This window comes from Dryas octopetala, chromosome 1 (assembly GCF_963921425.1).
Source record: "Dryas octopetala chromosome 1, drDryOcto1.1, whole genome shotgun sequence".
Taxonomy (NCBI): domain Eukaryota; kingdom Viridiplantae; phylum Streptophyta; class Magnoliopsida; order Rosales; family Rosaceae; genus Dryas; species Dryas octopetala.
This window is the reverse complement of record NC_141366.1, coordinates 571,866-594,898: the sequence shown is the minus strand read 5'-3', so window position 1 is coordinate 594,898 and position 23,033 is coordinate 571,866. Positions and strand designations below refer to the sequence as shown.

The window sequence follows — 23,033 nt, the reverse complement described above, 5'->3', positions numbered from 1 at the left end:
AATCTGAAGTAATCATTACACTTCCGTTAATATTAGAAAACGAATTTCTGACACGATATTTGAAACCAAACCCTATTGTTTCTGACTCCTGTTTTCAAGGGATAGTCGGTTGTGACTTTGGAAAACTGATATGGAGGGGGTTAGTCCATGTGGTGATTGTGGTGGTATAATGGGTTGTGACTAGGAGAAATTCGGTTGGATTTTCTCTAATGTAACAAAAAGAACTGGATGTGGAGATTCTCCATTTCTCCAATAACCTGAGAAACTTTGAGTTATGTTCCTCTCCAACCTAGAAATGCTTGCCCCACCATACCTCGGCCAAAGCCTAATTTTAGTTAGTCTTCCTTTCTTGAACGCAACGCTGAGAATGAATATGATTTGCAATAACTTGTTCAACACGGTTAATGTTGCTTGTCATATAGGTTGTGTAATCAAGAAGAGCATGGAAACTGCCATAAGAACATACAATGTAACACTCATACACAAAGCAAGAATAGGAACGCATGGTCTCAAGTAATATCCAATACGTGCAAGTGCATAGAAGTCTGTCTATTTCATAATAAATGAAATGGTTCTCTAAACAAAATTAAAGCTCCTCACAACATGCTATCGGATCTTGCTGGCATCCTCCTGAGGAGGATTTGGGGGTATGAAGGAATGCTAATGCGCAAACATGGGTGCCTTAGCAGATAAGTGACTGCAACAATAGCTAAAACTTGAAAATTGAAGAAAGGCAAAAGGTAAGTGACAAGGCCAACTGTAAAAGACAAGGCCACACATATTGCTGTAGCTCTTGGATCCCTCCAACTCAGCAAAGATTGCATCCTCTCCCCTTGAGTTGCTATGTCATCAAGTCGCTCCTGAACCTCCCCTGCAAATTTTCGAAGTCGATCATATCTCATTGCCAGAACTTTGCCAGTCCTTCTTGTTGGAAATGGATCAAACTCTTCATCAAAATCATCTTCATGAAAAGTATAGGCATGAGAGAGTTCAGCATCTAAGTGGGGAAGTTGTCTAGGCCTCCCCCGGTAACGCCAAATCCCTAGCCCGAAAAGGGAGAAAAACATTAAGGGTAGTATGATTCTAGGGCAAAGAAGTATAACCAAGAAACTAATGTAAGTCAGAACAGTAGCAATGGGATTAGTCCATTTGCGTATCTGATCAAACCATTTGAAGACACCAATGAAACCATCAAAAAGTTTTATGATCCTGTCATAATTGGCTCTGCACCTTCGAAGGCTCCACTGATGTATATTCACATCCAACATATAAGCCACAACCTCTTCCCTTAATGGTGGCTCAGCCCGGCTCAACCTGTATGCGATAACGGAAGAAGCTTGGAGCCTTAAATTAGACAGCTGAAATACAGATAGTGGGAGAAGGTAATGCATTCTGGGCAGCACAGGATATCTATAGGTGAGCAGCATGTTAATCAAAGATGTACAAGAAAATCTCACAGCCAATTGGATTTCACCCATCTTCTTCACCCCGTCAGGCAGCACAACTCCAAGTGGATAAGAACTTGTGTAAATCCTATCAGTTTCAAGAGTGGATAGCCGAATCTTTACCTTCCCAATAGGTAAATCCATATGATCCCCACTGTGTAAATGACCATTTTGAAAAACTGCAACAGTAATGACTGTACATGGATCATAGACTTCCCAGGTGTATTGTTCATTCCACTTTGGATCAGGACTAGCAACAACTGTCCTTGTTCGAACCCACTTTGGCCCATACTTAGCCACACTATAGGCGTCAACACGATTCGTAGGATTCATTGGTGACAGTCCAGAGGCACTCAAGATTCCCAGTTCCAAAACCCCAATTGGAGCTCTCCATAATATCTTTGCTGTTGGCCTAAGATCACTAGTATTGTGACTAGGCTCATCAAAAACATGGTACCCACCATCCAAAGAGATCCTCATGTGGATCTTACTAGCAAATTTCACCTCCTTAGGCTTAATCCCATTCTCCACCACTTCAACCCTCCAAAGATCATGCCACTTATTATCAGGAGGAGCAGCATCAATCCTCTTATCCACATTCCTTAAAGGAATTTGGCACCTCCCTAAACTTTCTTCCTTACCATTCAGCCTCTCCTGCACACTCACCACCAAAACCTCCTCAAATGGTTCTGCGGCAACAAACATTAGATCCTCATTCCATGCAGGATTTACAGTCTTAATTTTAGAAACTCCAGTTTTCAAACGCTTATCTCCAAGAATAGCTATCACGAAAATCTCCGGTGGCTGGTTTCTGTTTTCGTGTCCTCTAAGTATCAGATCCTGAGCTTCAATCACATTAACTCTAAGATACCAAAGCCTTGGTGAAAGATACACTTTTGAACGAGTGTTGGAAACACCTTCACCGCTTAGTATGGTGCCTGCATAAGAAGGCCAAGCATCAGGAAAAACCTCATCAGCCTGTGTCCCAATCCAAAAGCACAGCATCAGTTCCCCTCTAATGATATCCCCATTTTTATTCGCCAGCCTATACCATTGGGGCGCCAATGGACTATCCGGGGGGACTCTCTTCGGGGCATCAAAAACATTGAAAACAAATTTACCAATGATTCCATCACCATCTGCAATTACAAAACCCTTGTTCTTCACCAAAATCTTCACACTGGTATCCTGAATTCTCTCTTTGTTGAAAGCAAACACTTGGTTCCATTCCAGGTCTGGCTTATTCTCCAAGTCTCTTGTGCTTCCCCAATAGTTTCCAATATTCAATTCAACATATGGGTCACAGCCATATGGCAAGTCTCTGGCTTTCACAACCCTCACATACAGATACTGCATCTGCTCCACAAGGTCAAAGGCAGTCGAGGGGCCAGTCGAGGCACTCCTGCCAGCGATGTTCGGTGAGGTCTCCTTGAGGGAAAAATCTTCTCGTGGCCTTTGATTTTCAGCCATTGGTCACACTACAAAAATTCTCACAGTTTTAAAAACCTCATCAAGTACAAATTTAAACAATATACACATACAAATACCAGCTTTAGCATAATCACAACAACCAATATAAACGTTCTAACAAAAACCACTTACCAAGTTCGTAATGGCTAGAATAAATCCCTCTACTATAAAGCAAAAAATTGCTTTACCAGTAAGCAAATATTTCAAATCTATCAAACAGATAAGCAGAAAAGGTTATAGCTTTCTCCAGAAAACCATGACATGCCCATGTAAACCTAAACAAAGCCCTTTAAAACGTACAGTCAAAACCACGCTATCATTTATTCTCTAGAAAATTACAAAACAATCACGTACGGAATGTTAAGGCAAAAGAAAGAACAAAGAGAAAACAGAGCAGCAGATTAGGAAAAGTACCCTAGAGGGAAATATTGCTATTCGTTTGAGGAAAAGTACTTTATGTAAGCAAATGAAAGTGAACTGTGCTCGGAGAACTCTCTGTGTTTGTTTTTCTTAATGGGGTTTGGATTGTGTGGTTGTCTGCGGTGGTTTATGGTTTTGAGAAAAACAGAGCATGGAAGCCGCAGCCTTTGAAGATTGGACAATGCCGTTTGGTACAAGAAATAAAACGCTAGGGTTTCTACTCTGAAAAATTGAGAGGAGGGTTTGGTTGTGTAAGGAAGGTTTTCGAAAGGGAAAGAAATCAACATGGCGAAGTTTTCTCTTTGGATTTTGAAAGAGAAAGAAATCGAGCGAAACCTGGTGCGCGCCTATGCCCTATGGTGATCGTTATTCGTTAAGATTTAATTTATCGTACCATGATATTTTGAGGGGGATTTTTCACGAGATATGGGTGTTCAATATTTTCTCTTTTCTACGGTTTTTTTAGGACAGATTTTTTCCGATTTTATTTCTTAAAGAAATCCCGATGAGATTCTCTGTTTCTTTTGCCAAATATTTTTGCCAAAAACATACAGTCATAGAAACTATGTCATATTGATTTATAAAATAATTGAAGTATTTTGGCTATACATGTATTGTTTGAGTACAAATCTCCCGTTGATATTTATTTGTACGGATGTTCCTACTTACATTCAAAACTACGATGTAAACTAGAAAGGCAAAATTCTTTTAAAAAAGAGTCCAAATGGTCTCACCCCATATGTAATTGAGCGAAACCATGATTCTTGGGCCCCAATTAGTCATTTTATGGGAATGACCCAAAAATAAATCCTAATCAAATTTAATAAATTGCATTCCATTCCGTTTTAATTTCATATGGAACCCACCATCAAGTTGACTTAACTTTTAAAAATATGCAGAGGGACAAAAAATAATAGATAAAACTAATAAAACCTTTAAAATTAAATAAAATACAAAAATAAAATAATTGAACAAAACAATTATTATATATGTAAACTTTGTTTCCCAGTTACAATACATCAATTTCATGGTATGATTTGATAGCCTAGAAACTAAATCATTGCATTAATCAACCTGATTACACATTCAAGACTAGGCATTCCTCATCACAGTTCTGCAGTATTGGTGTGGAAGGAAGGACACCATCAACATAACAAACGGCTATGCTTTCATTTTTACAAACACATGTAGCCACCAGAAGCAATAACCTGGAATTTGAATCTTCTATCTGTTCTGGTTTGCCCACCTTATTTCTGTTTCAAACCATCCAGTCGTAAGTGCACAAAAACAATTTTACTATATCCCCGGCTAATTCTGATCTTGTCATCGCTATACCTGCAGCAGCATACATTGTAAATAAACATGTGCATAAAGAAAACTTCTGGCTAATCAAAATCCTTGTAAATAATTATACGAATAACGACTGAGATATCTTACAGAAGTTCTAGTTTGAACTTGCTTGCTAGCTCTAGGGGATATCCAAAGCCACCGCCAATAATGGCTGCATCATCCATTGTAAGATCATATGTGCCGGTGCCAGATTTCCTGCCAATGTGTAAGACAATGTGAAAATCAGGTTGACCCAAGATGTCTCACTAAAATTCCAGCCAAATTAATTAAAATGGAACATGTTAGTTGTAAGATGAGCAGAAATGATAGTTGTAAGATGACCAGATTTCCTTCATGAGACCATACTACAATTTCAAGTAACGGAAACTTACACAAATGTGCCAGATATGGAGAATTTGAGTCCAAGAAAGATGTCAACCACAAACTTTATTTGTCCATTTTTCTTGACAATCTACAATTCATAGCATTGGACAAAGTAAACTAGTCAACCAAGATAATTCCAAAAGAAATAAAAAATAATAGGAACCATAATTTTTCGCTTACTTGCATGCCCATAAGTCCATTGGCAGCATTTTCTAACCAACTATCTGTCTCTTCCTGCCACATATGAGGGCATAAATCAAGCATCATGGTAGGAGAAAAATTTTCTCTAATGAACAGACAAGAAGACAACTGCTAATATCAATTTATCATCAATGTGAAATTACCTGTGAACTCCATATCATTTTCCATTCTCCCTCTTGGAGTTCTGATTCACCTATACCTATATTCCTATTTAAGGAGATAAACTCATCGATTGCCTGCAATAGAAATATGGTCGCAGGAAAACATGTCAGAAAGAAAAACTTGCTGTGACGTGCAACTTGAGAAATCTGAACCAGCAACGTCACCTCTTTAACTCCTGTACCCGTGGAGATGGTTGAAAGCAATCTTTGCCTAGGTTCAGTTTTCTTTTGCAGCACAAATGTGGTTCCCTGCACTACAAAGATCAACTCATTTAAGGTTTGAGCAATGAATTATCACTATATGGTTATATTACAGATGTAAAATGCAGCGGCAGAATGTGTTGAGAGGTATACTGCTAGGCAATAAAGTTCCTATTACCTTATTTCCTCTTGAGATACGCAGGTTCCCAGATTGGGACAAATATGTGGTATCCAACCAACCCTTTGCCTCGTCTCCAAGAAGTCTGAATGGCACTGGATAAGGAACCTTAAATGGTAAAAATTTAAAAGAAAAGGCTGCTCTGTCAAACCGGAAAAGGATTCGTTTTCCATCTTTGATTGATGCTGCTGCCTGTGTGGGAAAAAAAGAGACAAAACACCAGTGAATGACAGCTTAGATTTTACAGCTACTTTCTATTCAGTGAAAAAATATTTAGCAGTGGAAGTGAGCAATATCATACCTCTACTTTTAGCTCACCTATTGCATCAGAGAATTTTACAATATTGGATACGCGTGGATCATTTGTCCGAAGATATACCTCTTGAAAAACGCTAAAGAAATCGACCCCCACAAAGGTCCTCTACAAAATATTAAAAGCATGATGCAAACATCACCACAATGTGAAATTTGAATTACTACAAAATCCTACTTGTTTACCTTGAGAAGTCAAATGCAACTTTAAAATTGTTTATAGTGTCAACTCAACCACACTTGTTTTGTTTCACAAAACAATTTTCTTGCCATGAAATTTGGTGTCCATAGAACATCCATATCTTTACAATTTTACATAAAGGCAGAACAGTAAATTTGTTCATCTATCATGTATGATATATCTAGGATGATGCTTCCAAGATCTTATGGAAATTCAAAACATAGGAAAGAAAAACATTTGTGCAATTTTCATAGTCGTTATAACAATTTACAGGAATAGACAACAAAGAAAAATTTGGTTCTTCAGATGAATAATTCCAAAAAAAACAAAACAAAACCATATATTCCTTCCTAATTTCTAATTGAACAAGTATCTGAAGCTTTGCAGTGCTTGAAGAAAAAGATGTTGCAGTTGAAGATCATACTTGGATTGGAGAGGCAGATCCAGGTCTTGTAGTAAACATCAATTGCCAACATCCTTCAATTAAATTTGAGCTTGTCTGCATATAAAAACACATATATACCAAGATATGAATATAAGTAGACACTTTACAAATCACATAAATAAAAGTAGAAGATTTTCTAGCAATGATAACGAACCGGGTCAGGAACGCCTTGTAAACTTTCAAGAGCCTGCACAGCGCGCTCAACATCCTGCAAAACATTCACATTCAATCAACTTTCTTTGTTTTCCTGAAAAAATATCACATAATTCAAGAAAAGAGAAATGCTATGTATATACAGTGAGTTGCTCAGGAGAAGCAGAGCGGCCTCGGCCTTGGACTCCGATGAGTGCTTCAACAAGAGAGTTCTCTTCCTCTGTGAACGAAACTTGTTGTTGTTGTTCATCTACCAGAGCGAACAATTGAGTGGGACACTTTGTACGAATGGATAATGGGTTTCTGAAGCGCAGAGTTGTTGTTGCTGAGAATGTGGGTCTTTGCCGAACAATTGGTGGTGCTGTCACTGTCAGTGTCACTGTGTGAGCTTTGAGAGCCATTGATGAATCAATGAATCAATGAAGAAGCAGAGGCTGAGAGGCAGAGTGAGTGATGTTGATGCCAAAGCAACAGTCTCTCCTGCGTATTAGATGAATATCTTTTGCCTTTTGCCACGTGGGCCGTTCTCCATCAGACACGTCCAAACTGATATATTGTGCAGTTATCTCCTCTGTCTGTTGCTCTTCAGTTTTGTTTCACGAATTGGCGCCATATACTATATCATCTTCTTTTTAGACCCACCGTTTTTACTCAGTATCTCCAACTAATTTTTTTTTAAACTGACTATTTTACCCTTTTCACTTTTTGATTTTCATACTTGAGGGAGGAGTGGAGAGAAGAAACCCAGGCCGGTGATTTCTGCGGTGGATCCTCCCCCGTCGGCACCCCCTCTCTTCTTCCCCGCCTTCCATCTCAACCCTCTCTCTCTCTCTCTCTCTCTCTCTCTCTCTCTCTCTCTCTCTCTCTCTCTCTCTCTCTTTGTTCCACTTGAACTGGCAACACCGAAACCATCGACGCCTTGCCGTAAATCGACGACGACGACAACGAACGAGAGGTCGACCGCATGGTGGAGGAAGAGTTTTGACGCAGCACAAAATGCCCCCGCCCGATTTTCTCAAAGACTTACCCGCACTTATCAACCCCAATTTCCAGGTCAGTGCCAAACTGCCAAAGCTCCTAGGGTTTGATTGTGATATTTGATGAAGGGGTAAAAAGGTCAATTGACAAACTTTTTTAGTTGTGGATACCGAGTAAATAATGTGAGTCTTCTGAGCACAGAGATGGGTCTGTTGAGTAAAAATGTGAGTCTATATGAGTATGACAGTATTCAGTGTATCCTTGTTTGTTTCTATGCAGCAGTTAGCCATTTAGCATACAGTAGAGTAGATGTGGTGACGGATAGAAAGATAGGATCCCGGGACGCAGGTCTTGCATAAAAGAATGCCCTCTAGCCTTTGAAGGCTGCAGTTCAAACCCTGCACACTCCTAACCTAAGGCTCGATGGAAAGGCAGAGCTTTGGTAATCTATGCTCATTTGGCCCTGACCACATCAGTTCAACTTATAATAATATATTATTATGACAAGAAAGGATATAAAAGTACTAGAAGAAGATGATGTGTACGTGTGTGGCTTTGCTAGTAATTATATAACAAGTTAATGTAGGTTTGAACCAATTATGAATATATAATATGGTGCTTGAATAATTAGAGGATTTCCTAGTATTCTCTAGCATATACAGTCTTTCAGAACCCTTTGGACGGAAGGGGAAGAAAAAGAAGAAAAGACAAATTAAAGTGGCTAGTGCCCTCAGACATCACATGGCACTCCATCTGTGAGTTGTTTGATCAAAATGTCAAATCCCTCTCAGTCTCAGCAATTAGGTAAAGATAAACATACCCATAACTTAAAAATAATCAATATGACCAATGTATGTTGCTGAGGCATCACAATCAATGGGCACCAGAAATGAAACCATAGCTAACTTGTACTCAAATTGCTAAAGCTTACAAAAAATTTATATTTGTAAAAAATTCTCAATGCATGCACAATTTGATCATGCGCTCAAGTGGTAGCAAAAAGGCATTGGCTTTCTATTGGCATGCACTATATAGTATATTCTATGATTAAGTAATCTTTGATTCATGCATGAACTTGCATACAAAGTTTTAACTTATATTAATTATATGCAAGCTGATAAGTGACAACAATTAGCTAGGCCACCATGCTCTTTCAGATATCTCTGCAGTGTGGGTAATATAATTAATTATAAGCACTACTCTTTTGGCATTATGCAAATTAATATCAGTCTCAGTGCAGTTCTCTGAGTTCAGGGCAAGTAGCCAAGCACTGGGTGCAGCCGCCATACATCATTCATATGCATAGTTTTACTATATTATATAAAGAATTTTAAAGTACCATATTAATTGATTAAAAAAATTGCTATGGCTCACATGATCTTGGTTATAAATTGAGTCTTATGGAACCTCTCATACAACTTAATTAGCCCTCAAACCATCTTAACATTAATTTAGGTGAGTATCTCTTTAGTAACCATGAAAAGGTCATCATCTAGTACTTTTCATTGTCGTTGTTCATTGGTAATAGTGATCTTTGCATTGAGTTTGGTTGTGAAAGCTCAACTAAGTACAGATTTCTACAAGACAACATGTCCGAATCTTCTCAAAATTGTCAGAAAAGAGGTTCAAAATGCTATCAAGTCTGAAATGAGAATGGCTGCTTCTCTGCTTCGGCTTCACTTCCATGACTGCTTTGTCAATGTGAGTCCTTTAAGCATGTATGCATATATCCCAAACTTTATTAGCATAATTCATTAGAGAAGGAGATCATACTATTAGTTGTTATGTTATATATATGCTAAACCTATAAGAACTCTGTTTTATATTATTATAAATACAATTGTAGGGTTGTGATGCATCAATACTATTGGATGTAACTGATGGTGAGAAGTCTGCCCTCCCCAATTTGAACTCAGCAAGAGGATTTGAAGTTATTGACACAATCAAGAACTCTGTGGAGAATGCATGTAGTGGAGTTGTATCATGTGCTGATATACTAACCATAGCTGCCCGAGATTCTGTGGTCTTAGTAAGTTAACATTAATTAATTTTCTCTTTTGGGTGTTAATTATGTATGTATGTATGTATGTATGTATGTATGTGGGATTAATTTTGTATGTATGTATGTATGGTCATATCAGTATTTTTGATACGCATGCTACTGATGATGGATATAGGTATATCTGTTTGTCCTAAACTATCCAGTGCCTGAAATGAGCCTGATTAATGAATTAATTAGGTACCACATTGGCACCTTTTTAAGAAAGTGATGAGGAAATTATTTTCTGTTCACATGCCATTATTAGATATATGTATGTGATTAGTGATGATCATATTAGAGAGTAATTATGTGTATCTTATAATTAGCCATATATGTTCCATGCAGAGTGGAGGTAATTCATGGAAAGTGGTGTTGGGAAGAAGAGACGGGTTAGTGGCAAATCAGACCGGAGCAAATGATGGGCTTCCTTCTCCATTTGACACACTGGATGCCATCATTTTAAAGTTTGCCAACGTTGGCCTAGATGTCAAAGACGTCGTGTCCTTATCAGGTAATTACATTCATACAAATTGATTAGTGTAGCTAGTAGCTACCCAAGTACGTATTATCCTTAATCAGGAAACCTTAACTTCTAAAGCATGCGAGGGACAATTTATTAATGATATAATACTAATGGCCACTATAGTCTATAGATTATAGAATAGGGTTTGGGGGCAGAAAATAGCTTAATTTAATTATTATTTAACCCACCAAGTTTGTCCCACATATGTATATATATATATATATATTATCTCCTTTCTAAAAGGTTTTGTCCTGTTCTCCATTACTAGGTATGACGGTATGAGTCAGCATATATTATTAGAGTAATGCTATGTAGCACTAGAAAGGTCTAAATGCAGGATGTAAGAGAGTAGACATGCTTATATAGGATGCTTATATTATTAGAGTAATGCTGTGTAGACATGCTTATATAGGATGGTCCAACTTCTATTGAAGATGTGACCACAATGTGATCAATAATATGGTACAAGTACCTTTGAAATTGATAATATATATTAACCACCATTAATTAATGGGTCAATGGGTTCATGCAGGAGCTCATACAATTGGGTTAGCAAGGTGCGCCACTTTCAGCAATAGACTGTTCAACTTCTCAGGAACTGGTGGTCCAGACAGTACAATGGATACAAGTATGGCAACTGATCTACAAAACCTGTGTCCACTGACTGGTGATGGAAGCAATACTGCGGCTCTTGATCGGAACTCAACTGACCTATTTGACAACCATTACTTTCAGAACTTGCTTAATGGAAAGGGCCTTCTCGGTTCTGATCAAATTCTATTATCTAGTGATGCAGCTGAGACAACAAGTACCAAAAGCTTGGTCCAAAGCTATAGCTCTAATTCCAACCTTTTCATCACCGACTTTGCTAATTCTATGATCAAAATGGGGAATATAAGTCCACTTACGGGGTCTGCTGGAGAGATCAGAAAGAACTGCAGGGTGGTTAATTCATGAACAGACAGCCAGCTATAGCGAGCTATATAGCAATAAAAATTAAGCAGCTAAATGCAGAATAGCTAGCTATATAATACATAACTACATATGTATTGATGCTATAAATGAGGCATTAGTGCATTACTTATTGTGGCCTTTTCTTATACTTCATGAATAAGCAAAAGGATGCTTGGCCTTTTCATATCCCAAAATAATGTTATGTATTTTAATAGAGTAGTTAGCAAATCCTAATTGTAGGTGGCTTGTCTTTTGCTCATATATTGACTGTAAACAAAAACAAAAAAAAGCACAACTATTATTAGCAATGGTGTGACCACAAAATTAATGGTAATAATTTCATTCCACTTGAAGCATAGCTAGTTTGTCAAATTTTCTCTTTATAATTAATTTTAATTTACTTTGTTGGCGGGTGGTTCTCTACTATAATTTTCTTATTGTCATAATAGCGACACCCTTTACATTATACACATAATAGCTAGGGTGTACTGGCTCATGTTCAAATGAGTGATGAAGTCAGAATATTAACTAAACATCGTCAAACACCAAGCTGATTAATTATTATATCATTGAATAATACCAAGAAATTCTTAATATATATTGAGACCATGACCATCTTATATATGTAACAATATATTGATCAAGAAAAGTATTTGGATCAGCCACTACATACATACATGATACATACATACATACATACATATAATGTATATGTATATTTGTCGACTAACCGAAAGAGTTAATTTGACTTGGTCAAACAATATTGCAAACTCGCGGAAAAGGTGTTTTCATTCTATGAGATTGGATCATACAGGCTACAGCTATCAACAAGGTTTTTATATATTTGACAAATTAAAGTTTTCCGGGGAATGGCTATATATATACATATGATTGTGTTGTGTTGTTTACAAAATTAATTTCTAGACTCATAGACTTGATCCTGCGTACGTACATATCTTAGTTTGGAAAGTCCACAACTGCTAGATATATAGACTACTACTTAATTCATTTATTATTCGTATATGTCCAATGCATGGAACATCGTAGCTAGCTATATGGTTCTCAAAACGCATATATTCATACAAAAATTTCTCCAAATATTTATGGATCTGATGAAAGTCAGCATCCTATTATTGCATACACATGAAGTAGGTAGTAGTCAAATGAAGTAAGCCATTAATTTATGAGTTAATTTGTAATGAGCTAGCTAGCTACTTACTAATGTTAGAATATCAATTTTTTTTATACCACATTGAGATATCGCCTCTCTAATTAATAGAGGTGGGAAAGTTCCCTATAGACACTAATATATAACCAATTCATAAAATATATAGAAATCTTGATTAAAATATTTGCACCCTCCACCGATGTTTTGAAAATTCTTGAACTATTAAGGCTTACATAAAAATTAAAGTTTCTAGTTCCTAGTAAGGCAGGCAGGCTGTACGTCATACGAAGATCGATTTCCACATATGAACCATTGAATATCATTCAAACAAACAAAAACAAATTAAAAACCTAAAATGATCTCACCTGCTACGATCTCGATCTGTCTCTATAAATGGGGGTGCATATGAGTCCCAAAGAACCCATCTCACTTCCCACATGTGCTAGCAAGTAGCAACTCAACTTGATCATCGATCTTTCTAGCTAGCCTACCATGTCTTCATTTCCAAATATTGTGGCAGCAATTGTTGTTGTTACTACTAGTGCAGTGCTGTTGGGAAATTCCAAGGCTCAACTAAGCCCCAGTTTTTACGACACCACATGTCTTCATTATATGTATATGCATTACATTGACGTACGAAGCAGTTATGGAAATGGAGTCGGATGAGTTTGGCAGCAAGACGAATGTCATTCTGCCAAGCTTGGTCCATGACGTTCGTCAATGTAATGCATATACATGGACCAAGCTTGGCAGAATGACGTTCGTCTTGCTGCCAAACTCATCCGACTCAATTTCCATGACTGCTTCGTCAATGTAATGCATATACATATATTTACAACTATCTTTCAACAATATTTACATATTATATATATTCATTAATTATATGCTGTATTATTAATGCATTATATTACATATATCTATGCAGGGGTGTGATGGGTCGCTTTTGCTTGACAACGCAGACGGGATTCAGAGTGAGAAAGATGCACCTCTCAATCTGGTGCCCTGCTGTTGTCTCCTGCGCTGATATCTTAGCCATTGCTTCTCAAATACTCGTTTCTGCGGTAATTCATTAATTAATATATATCTCATCCTTGATCTTAATTAATTATATATAATGTCTTTCAATTTGATTCATTATAATTGGGATTAAATATAAGAGGACCAAGCCAGATCGAAGGTCCCATATTGAACAGCTCTAGGCCGGAATGGTCAACCATCTGACCCAAACAATTAATTTAACAAAAAGAAAAATAAGAATATTAATTTGGAATTTTGGAGCAATTAATTATGCAGTTCCTTACTTATATACAGACTCCTTCTATTGAGGTATACCTCAACTTATTTATGTTGAGGTATACCCTATTGGGGCCTACATGAGTCGTTTTGTGTCGTTTTATATATATATAGTACTTTATTAATGCTTAATTCAGAATGGAGGCCCAACTTGGGAAGTTCAATTGGGAAGAAGAGACAGTAGGATTGCCAACAAAAGTGGTACTTCTGACATTCCAACCCGTTTTGAAAGCCTTGATAAAATTGAACAAAAATTCAACTACAAAATGAACCTAATAATAAGGTATATAAGAAAGTATAAAAATTTTCCGGTGACTAAAATACGAAATATGAGAGAGCTAGCGTTTAAACTCAAAGTATTTCGCATTGATTTACAAAATTTTGGCTATTACTTTGTCAGGTGCTGATACATTTGGGCGGGCGCGGTGTTCGACTTTCAGCCAGCGGCTCTACAACTTCAACGGCACCGGGAAGCCGGACCCAACCCTGGGCGCGACATACTTGGAAACACTACGCCAAACTTGGCCAACCTCGACCCATCCACCCCCGACCTTTTCGACGTACAACAACTACTTCACCAATCTTCAGAACATAAAGCCTTTGACAGGGACCCAAGGAGAGATTAGGTCTCATTGCAAAAGACTCAATTAATTTCTCCATCCACACATGCATATTATGCATGCCCTAAATCTAATTAATGCCTGCTAGCTTCTATCTTTATTAAAAAAAAAATCATATTTAAGTCTTTGTTGTTTAGCCGTGAAAAAATTATTAAGTATATCTGATACACCACCACGTATATAATGTAATCAAATTAACGTGTGCAAATATTATAGAATATAAGTAATTTCAGACCTATTTATTTTATATATATGTGCCATAACTTTCTACTTACTTTTTTTTGTCTTTTACAAATAATAAAATTAATAAATGATAGGATCATAATAGGGTGTCACTTATGGTCAAATTCATAATAGGGATATCCAATAGCGTATTTTCCACAACTTTAAAGTAGCTGGCATGAAAATTTCTCCGCGGCCAAAAAAGAAAAAGTAGCTGGCATAATCTTCTTTGTTTCTTTTTTTTTTTTTTTTTTTTGGGAGGGGCATAATCTTCTTTGTTATTATTGCGTAATCCAAACTATAATATTATGTACCAGTTTTGTAACTTTTGTTGGCAATCCTTTGGGCCCAATTTGGGAAGTTCAATTGGGAAGAAGGACAGTAGGACAACCAACCCAACTTGTACTTTAGCCAATATTACAAGCCCTTTTGAAACCCTTGATGCAATTACACGAAAATTCACCAATCAATGACTTAAATCCACAAATCTCGTTGCTTTATCAGATAATTAATAAAATATAACTAATACATATTCGAACACAAAATTAATTAACCTATTAATTAAAATGATTACAAATAAGGTACATATATAAGAAAGTATGAAAATTCGAGAGCGTTTGAATTCAGAGTATTAATTATGCACTTACTTACAAATTAAGATTTGGTTGTTACTTAGGAGGATGTCTCTAACTCAGATTTTAATAGATTTTAAAATTTCTAGAATCCATCAAAATCTAAGAGAATTAGCTGAAATTCTCATGAATTTTGTTATATGTAAAAAATGCATTCAAATTTATTAAAATTCTTCACTTAATAAACTCCAAGACTTTTTTAAGACATCTAAATTTTATTAAAAATCTATTAAAATATGACTTTAAAACACCTATATTTTATTAAACTTTTAAAGTCCAATTAAATTCAAGTTGAGAACACCCTCCTTAATTTATTTATGAGGTGCTCATACATTTGGGCTGGCACGGTGTTCGACTTTCAGCCAACAGCTCTGCAACTTCAACGGCATCGGGAACCAGACCCAACTCTAGACGCAACCTAAGGAGAGATTAGGTCTGTTTGCAAAAGAGTCCAATTAATTTCTCCATCGACAGATCAATTAATTAATGGGTGCTAGCCATATTTCATTTTTTACTTTTCAAATGTGTAACTTAATTACCTAGTCATATATCCAAAATTGTTTTGTATCTATATAAAAAAAGGCTTAATTATCGATTTACCACCCAAATTTGTAACTCATTCCTATTTTGCCACCTAAAAGATTTTTTGTCCCAGATTACCACCTGTAACTTACATCCGTGTCTCATTTTACCTTGTTCCGTCAACAATTCTGTTTAAAATGATGACCTGGCAGTTAATGCTGACGTGGTGTGCTGGATGTGCGCCAAGTGTCACATCTTTGCTTTTATTTTTGGATTTTTTTATTTTCTATTTTTATAAAGTTTAAAAATTAATTAAAAATAACTCCGAACTCAGAAAAATACACGGAAAATTCCTACGGACTCGTCTTGACTAGCACTAATTTACTATCAGGTTAAATTACCAATTTGCCCTCTAAAAATTTCCAAAAAAATTAGAAAGTCCAAATTTATTTCTAAAAAATTAAAATAAATTTCCCTCTATTAAATAAATTCTAGAATTTTAGTAAACTCTTGGACAAATTCTCAAAAATATTTTGGAAATTACCAAAAGCCTGTTTTAGAGAATTATTTCGAGACTTTACAGATATTTTAGAATTTATTTTGTAGGGAAATTTATTTTTTTCTAAGACCGAGAGGTCTTTTGGGTAGCAAGTGTTCACGAGAAAGGTATTGTTAGTTTTTAGAAGACTAACGGTGCAAACCTCATATTTTTTGGAGTTCGAGAGATTATCTTATGAATTTCCAAAGAGTCTAGAACATTTTAATTTTCTAGAAATAAATTTGAACTTTTCAAATTTTATGGAAATTTTTAGAGAGAAAATTGGCATTTTGACCCCATATTAAATTAGTACTAGTCAAGACAAGTCAATAGGAAATTTTCGTGTATTTTTCTAAGTTCGGAGCTATTTTTAATTAATTTTCAAAGTTTATAAGAATAGGAAAATAAAAAAAAAATCAGAAAATACTAGAACAGATATGACACGTGGCGCACATCCAGCGCGTCACGTCAGCATTAACGGCCAGGTCATGATTTTTAACAGAATTGTTGACGGAACAAGGTAAAATGGGACACAGATGTAAGTTACACGTGGTAATGTAGGATAAAAAAACTTTCAGGTGGCAAAATGGGAATGAGTTACAGTTTTGAATGGTAAATCAATAATTAAGCCTATAAAAAAATGTTCATCACCAACGACCCAATAATGACATGTAGCGGCCCAAACAACAGCAAGTTACAATCAACACAAACAAACGGACAAAAAGCCCAAAGGCCCAACAAGAAGAGAGAGGGAAAATCAAAAATCTCAAAATTAAACCCTAAGACAGCTACGTACTGCTGCCTGACAGAAACGTTTCTTGAATTTAAGAAACGAAATTCGATATAGATATTCACTCCCTTGTCAATTTTCAATGAGATTGCCTGCAAAATGAAATTGCCGTTAGATTCAATTTGCCGCTGAGATTTTTAAGTGAAACCCAGTTTTATAACTCATTACCCGTCCGACAAAAAAAAAACTCATTATCTGATTCACCTCAATTTGTCATGCATGCATTTCAAATTTCAAGATTCCGAAATGTCTTTCCACTCATCAATAATTTCGAATTTTCGACGAATTTAAAGCTTTTTCAAAAATTGATAGTTCATAGTTGTTTAATTTCTGGTACTGCTAGTATATGGTTTTGGTGCATAATTTAACTTAAAACACACGCACAAATGAGTGTGATTGATGAAATGTATGACAATTAAGTCACTAATTAGGCAGTAACATGGCAACCACTTGACTTTTGGAAAACCATTCAGATAAGGCCACTGCAAAATATACTCTGTTGCATATAATTATATGACAATGGGCCTCAGATGACTCACTACTCTGACTTCTTATCTTTTGGTGGGTCAACACACTGTAAACGAAAGGTTTCAATTAGGAATAGAAATAAGGCATATGCCAGATGCCACTAGTCATTTGACAGAGTTTAATTAATTAAGCCTATAAGGCTATATGGCCAAAAAATAGCCTATAAGGCTATAACCACAATATTCCAAACCACCACGGCACCACCACAGTTTAAATTTCTAAAAATATGATAATTACAGCCATGCATGAATCTCGTGTCTACATGATTTCCTTGACTAATACACGACATGCATAGCATTTTTCGCGTGTAGTTCTTGGACTTGTGATATAAAACTCAGATTAAAAGTTAAGTAACGTACAGAGCCAAAAAACTCCACATCCAAAAGCATTTGATCCTCCAGATGGAAGACAAAATTGCATCCAAGAACCACGTGCTTTGTGATTCGATGCAGTGTCACATTTCTAGCGGAAAATAGTACGTAGTATCACTTTCATTGCAAATCCATTCTTTTTTTGGCCATGGATTTCAAATCAATTCAAAGTCAAGCAATGTGTAAATTTCAAACCACCACAGTTTAAATTAATTCAGAGTTTAATTAATTAAGCCTATAACCACAATATTCCAAACCACCGCAGTTCAAATCAATTCAGAGTTTAATTAATTAAGCCTATGACCACAATATTCCAAACCACCACAGTTTAAATTTCTAGAAATATTAGCCATGCTGCCCATGCATGAATTTAAAGACTATATATATTGTCGTATCTAGCTACATGATTTCTTTGACTAATACGTACACGACATGTATAGCAGTTTTCGCGTGTGGTTCTTGGACTTATGATATAAAACTCAGATTAAAAGTTAAGTAACAGAGCCAAAAAAATACCATCCAAAACCAGGTTCATGCACCAGCATTTTATCCTCCAGATGGAAGACTAAATTGCATCCAGGGACCACTTGCTTTGTGATTCGATGCTGTGTCACATTTCTAGCGGAAAATAGTAGTGTCACTTCACTTTCATTGCAAATCCAATCTTTTTTTGGCCTTGCATTGAAAATCAATTCAAAGTCGAGCAATGTGTAATTAAATTTTCTTAAATATCTATTGATTACAGTTAAACTGAACTTTCAAACCCTGACTATGCTGCCTAACGTGTTTGTCATGCATTGCATTAATTTATGATATCTGTTATAAATATTTAAAAGCTTCTATAAATAGAACTCAGTCTCTCATTGATTAACATAATTTAAAGAGACCGAACTGATCGATGAGGATTCAGAAAATGTCTTGTTTTTGTTGTACAACGAGTGTTTTCTTTGCAGGATTAATCTTGTTGTGTGCAGGATTAGGATATAATGCTGAGGCTCAGCTGAGTCCCACGTTTTATGATGAAGTGTGCCCCAATGTCTCAAGCATTGTGCGTCAAGTCATTGAGGAGGCTTTGGAGACTGATCCTCGGATTGCTGCCAGCCTCATTAGGCTTCACTTCCATGACTGCTTCGTCAATGTACACAGCTGCAAAACACAGCTTCTTCTTCTTAATTTTCTTTCTTCTTTATTAGAGAAATTAATTAATACTTTGTTTGATAGAAATTTAACTGTTTTGTTTGTTTATCGACTTGCATATAGATAGTTAAGCATGGATTACTTCTGTGCACCGACACAATTTATTTGTAAAATATAGTAATAGTATTTGTAGTACAATTGTACAAATACATACACACAAAAAAGAAAATGAATAAAAAACCTAAAAAAAAAAAAAAACCTTGCCCAGTAAAGTAATGACACGTAAGATGATATAAAAATGTAGTATAAGAATGTGATAAGTATAACATTATTGATATAGAAACTCTCTCAAAACCCCCTAATACTTACAATTCCTTTTATACCCTCATACTAAGAAATAAAATTTCGGGTTTCGAGGAAATTTCGATGGAAATTTTGACGGAAATTTTGAAAATTTTTAAATTTCGACAAAAATTAGACGGAAACGACGAAAATTGCTATCAAAATACGAAAATTTTGAATGAAACTTTACCATATATTTATTTAACATATTATCTACTACATTGATAAAAAACATTGAAAAAACTAAATTATATATAGTAAGTTTCATGTGATATAACATAAATATAATGCGCGCTGGAAGCAAATACTATTAAATAAAATTAGTATAATAAATAAATGAAATTAATATCTTCTTTATACTCTATAATTTATACACTAAATCCTATATACTCTATATACTAAATCCTATATATTCTATAATCTATACACTAAATCTTATATACTCTATAATGTATACTCTATATTATTTAGGATATGGTATAAGATATTATGGTTTAAGCCCTTTAAGGTATTTTTAATTATTTTTATATAAAAATGTATTAAGATTTAGAATTTAAAAACAACTAAACGAAACTCCAAACTTTTTTTTTCTTTCCAATTGCACAAAGACCCCGAACCCCAACCAACCCTAAACTTTTTTTTTTTCCTCTTTTTTTTTTTTTTTTTTTTCTTTTCTTTCCTTCCTTCCTTTCTTTCTTTCTTTCTTTCTTCCCATGACTTCTTCTTTTCGTTCTCATTTCATCTTTCCCACTGCCCAGACACCAGACCCACGCCCAGACACCTTCTCTCTCCTCCCTCTTTCTCATTCCTCATTCTCTTCCTCCTTTCTCCTTCTTTTCCCCCTTCCCCGGTCTCCCACTCTTCCTCATCTCCCTCCCCGATCTCTTCTCCTTCCCCGATCTCTTTTCTCCCCAAGATCTCTTTTCTCTCTTCTTTCTTCTCTCTCCTCTCTCCCCAATCACCCTCTAATCTCTCTTCGATCTGCTGCCTCCGGTGACGAGGCCAGCTCGCCTCTTCCTCCCCTCTCTCCCTCTGGTCTCCGCCTCCCTAAGCTGAAAATTTCCCAAAATTCTCGAAATTTCCGACAAAATTGTCGAAATTAGGACGAAATTTTTTTAGTTTGGTGTTAAAATTTCCATACCCTTAAAAAATGAAATTTCGCCGAAAATTTCAAAATTTTACTCCCTGCCTCATACACATAATAAAGAGACATTTATAAATAATTCAATAAAAAGTTTCAATATTACAAATACTCGGTTTGTCGGTGTTTATGTTATGGTTTAGTTTCAAGATTTTGGGATAAGAGGAGATTAGATCAAAAAATAGGGATTTACCCTTACAAATCGGAGAAGGAAGCAATGGCAAAAAAGAAGTGCAAAAAAGTAAATGAACAAAATCAATAAAAAGGTGAAACTAGAGTATTAAAAAAATTGGTAAAACAGGAATATTAAAAAAAAGGGGAGTCAAACTTTGATGGGTATTAGTTGACCAAAGGGTTTTGGGAGAGATTAACTCCCTAATAGGGGGTTTTTAATTAGTTTCATTAATATGGGTAGGGGTTTTGAATTAATCGTGTTCAAAACAGAGGGTTATGAATAGTTTACTATTGTTTTTATCCATATGTGTTCTTTTTGAGAATTAATATTCTTCATGATCAGATACTCCATGGATCCATGGGCACAAGTACTTGTTGACTACGTGTGGATTTCAATTTTCTTGTGTTTGTTAATTTCCGTTTGATGCAATCAACACAAGTGGAAAAATCAGGATTTCTTCAAGATTTAAGCTGAAGCACTTTATTCGACTTTGTTAATTCTAGCTACTTTCTCTGTTATACAACTTCAGAACAAATCCAATTTCTTTAGTACCTAACTCCTTAAATACTTACTTGAAAAAGACCTGTTAACTCTGTTTCAGGGTTGTGATGCATCAATTTTGTTGGACAACAGTAGCAGTATAGACAGCGAGAAAGGAGCCAATGCAAATAACAACTCAGCCAGAGGATTTGATGTTGTGGACAACATTAAGAGTGCATTGGAGAATGCTTGTCCCAGCACTGTTTCCTGCGCTGATATTCTCACCATTGCAGCTGAAGAATCTGTTTATTTGGTATTTCAACAACATCAGTTTGTTTCTGAATATATAAGCAAATACTTTGTACAATAAAATGGCCTTAAATTTAAAGTAATTGACCAAAATTGGCATTTGCCAACATATTCATTAAAAGGGCTTAATTGTAGCTTTTGTTGCAGTCTGGAGGCCCCTCATGGACAGTCCTATTAGGAAGAAGGGATAGCACAACAGCAAACCGCACGGCTGCCAACGAATTCCTTCCGAGTCCTCGTTCAACCCTTGATTTACTCAAGTCCAAATTCTCAGCCGTAGGTCTCAACACCACTGATCTGGTTGCACTATCTGGTAAGAGAAAAAAAAAAAAAAAAAATATGTTGCTTTTTAGTTTTTAGTGACAACATTTCACACATGCATATATAATTGGCAGGTGCTCACACATTTGGACGTGGCCAATGCCAGTTTTTCACCGATCGATTATATAACTTCAGCGGCACAGGTAGTCCTGACCCGACCTTGAACTCAACCTACATAGAAACACTCAGTCAATTATGCCCAGAGAATGGGAATGGAAGTGTCCTAGTCAATTTAGATCCCTCCACACCTGATGGTTTCGATAGCAACTATTTCTCTAATCTTCAAGTTCAGGAGGGCCTATTCCAAAGCGATCAAGAGCTGTTTTCGACTAGTGGGGCTGACACCGTAGACATTGTTAACAACTTCAGTGCTAATCAAAGCGCATTCTTTGAGAGCTTTGTGGAATCCATGATTAAAATGGCAAATATAAGCCTCTTGACAGGAACAGATGGAGAGATTCGATTGAACTGCAGTAAGGTTAATGGAGATTCATACGGGTCCTATGCTACTTTGGTAGCTGAATATTAATAAAAAGTTAAGGCCATGTAATACTAATGAAGCATTATGTACTTACGTGTGATGTGATGTGATTATTATGATGATGGCCATGGCTACGAGTTCATACTCAAGCTTATATGGCTACAAGTTCAATAATTTATATACATTTTGAATAAAGCTATGAAAGTATTCACAATTATCAAATACATCCATTAAAGATATTATCAACTTATCTTATCAACTATAAAAATTGATTCTGTTTTTTATTACCAAACTTTTTACTCTCTTTCCTTTTGTAACTTCATCAAAATCTAAGACGTATAAGGAATAAAATCATGATTTTAGTCAATGCAGATTGCAATTATTTATGAAAATTGATTATGTTTTTTTTTTTTGTAACTGAAATTTTTTATTTTCTTGCCTGTGTTACTTAATCAAAATCCAAAACGTAAGGAATTAGTTCATGCATTGTAGGATGAATGCCCTATAAATTAAAATGACTCGTGTGTGGTTTTTGCATTCGGATTATTTGGAGAAAATTGAAAGTTGTAGCAATATATTGTCCTTAA

At 35.8% G+C, this 23,033-nt stretch overlaps 4 protein-coding genes and 1 pseudogene across 6 annotated transcripts; 3 read left to right on the top strand and 2 right to left on the bottom strand.

Moving 5' to 3' along the window:
• Nucleotides 1-596: 596 nt before the first annotated feature.
• On the bottom strand, nucleotides 597-2,915 carry LOC147296039 (FT-interacting protein 3-like). Its single transcript, XM_086228848.1, has one exon. The coding sequence runs from the start codon at nucleotides 2,913-2,915 to the stop codon at nucleotides 597-599; it is 2,319 nt and encodes a 772-aa protein (XP_086084974.1).
• Nucleotides 2,916-4,294: 1,379 nt separating this feature from the next.
• LOC147296038 (Plastid-lipid associated protein PAP / fibrillin family protein) lies at nucleotides 4,295-7,412 on the bottom strand. Its single transcript, XM_086235552.1, has 11 exons — nucleotides 7,024-7,412; nucleotides 6,882-6,935; nucleotides 6,707-6,781; nucleotides 6,091-6,210; nucleotides 5,790-5,981; nucleotides 5,576-5,659; nucleotides 5,393-5,485; nucleotides 5,229-5,282; nucleotides 5,057-5,136; nucleotides 4,773-4,880; nucleotides 4,295-4,670 (listed from the first exon to the last, which is right to left on the bottom strand). Exons 1-11 carry the CDS (start codon nucleotides 7,279-7,281, stop codon nucleotides 4,583-4,585), a joined length of 1,206 nt encoding a protein of 401 aa, XP_086091678.1. The 5' UTR covers nucleotides 7,282-7,412; the 3' UTR covers nucleotides 4,295-4,582.
• Nucleotides 7,413-7,614: 202 nt separating this feature from the next.
• LOC147296037 (peroxidase N-like) lies at nucleotides 7,615-11,695 on the top strand. Of its 3 annotated transcripts, none has more exons than XM_086235593.1 (5): nucleotides 7,615-7,933; nucleotides 9,387-9,559; nucleotides 9,705-9,887; nucleotides 10,245-10,410; nucleotides 10,955-11,695. In XM_086235593.1, the coding sequence occupies exons 2-5, from the start codon at nucleotides 9,506-9,508 to the stop codon at nucleotides 11,377-11,379; spliced, it is 828 nt and encodes a 275-aa protein (XP_086091719.1). In that variant the 5' UTR covers nucleotides 7,615-7,933; nucleotides 9,387-9,505; the 3' UTR covers nucleotides 11,380-11,695. The 3 variants fall into 3 exon arrangements, with proteins under 3 accessions (XP_086091719.1, XP_086091710.1, XP_086091702.1); XM_086235584.1 differs by having other exon boundaries at nucleotides 7,798-7,933; nucleotides 9,432-9,559; XM_086235576.1 differs by having other exon boundaries at nucleotides 7,834-7,933; nucleotides 8,138-9,559.
• A 1,341-nt stretch (nucleotides 11,696-13,036) lies between these two features.
• On the top strand, nucleotides 13,037-14,488 carry LOC147296036 (lignin-forming anionic peroxidase-like; annotated as a pseudogene).
• A 4,456-nt stretch (nucleotides 14,489-18,944) lies between these two features.
• Nucleotides 18,945-22,670, top strand: LOC147296035 (peroxidase A2-like). The gene is made up of 4 exons (XM_086235565.1): nucleotides 18,945-19,198; nucleotides 21,457-21,648; nucleotides 21,792-21,957; nucleotides 22,040-22,670. Exons 1-4 carry the CDS (start codon nucleotides 18,959-18,961, stop codon nucleotides 22,492-22,494), a joined length of 1,053 nt encoding a protein of 350 aa, XP_086091691.1. The 5' UTR covers nucleotides 18,945-18,958; the 3' UTR covers nucleotides 22,495-22,670.
• The last annotated feature ends 363 nt before the right edge of the window (nucleotides 22,671-23,033 follow it).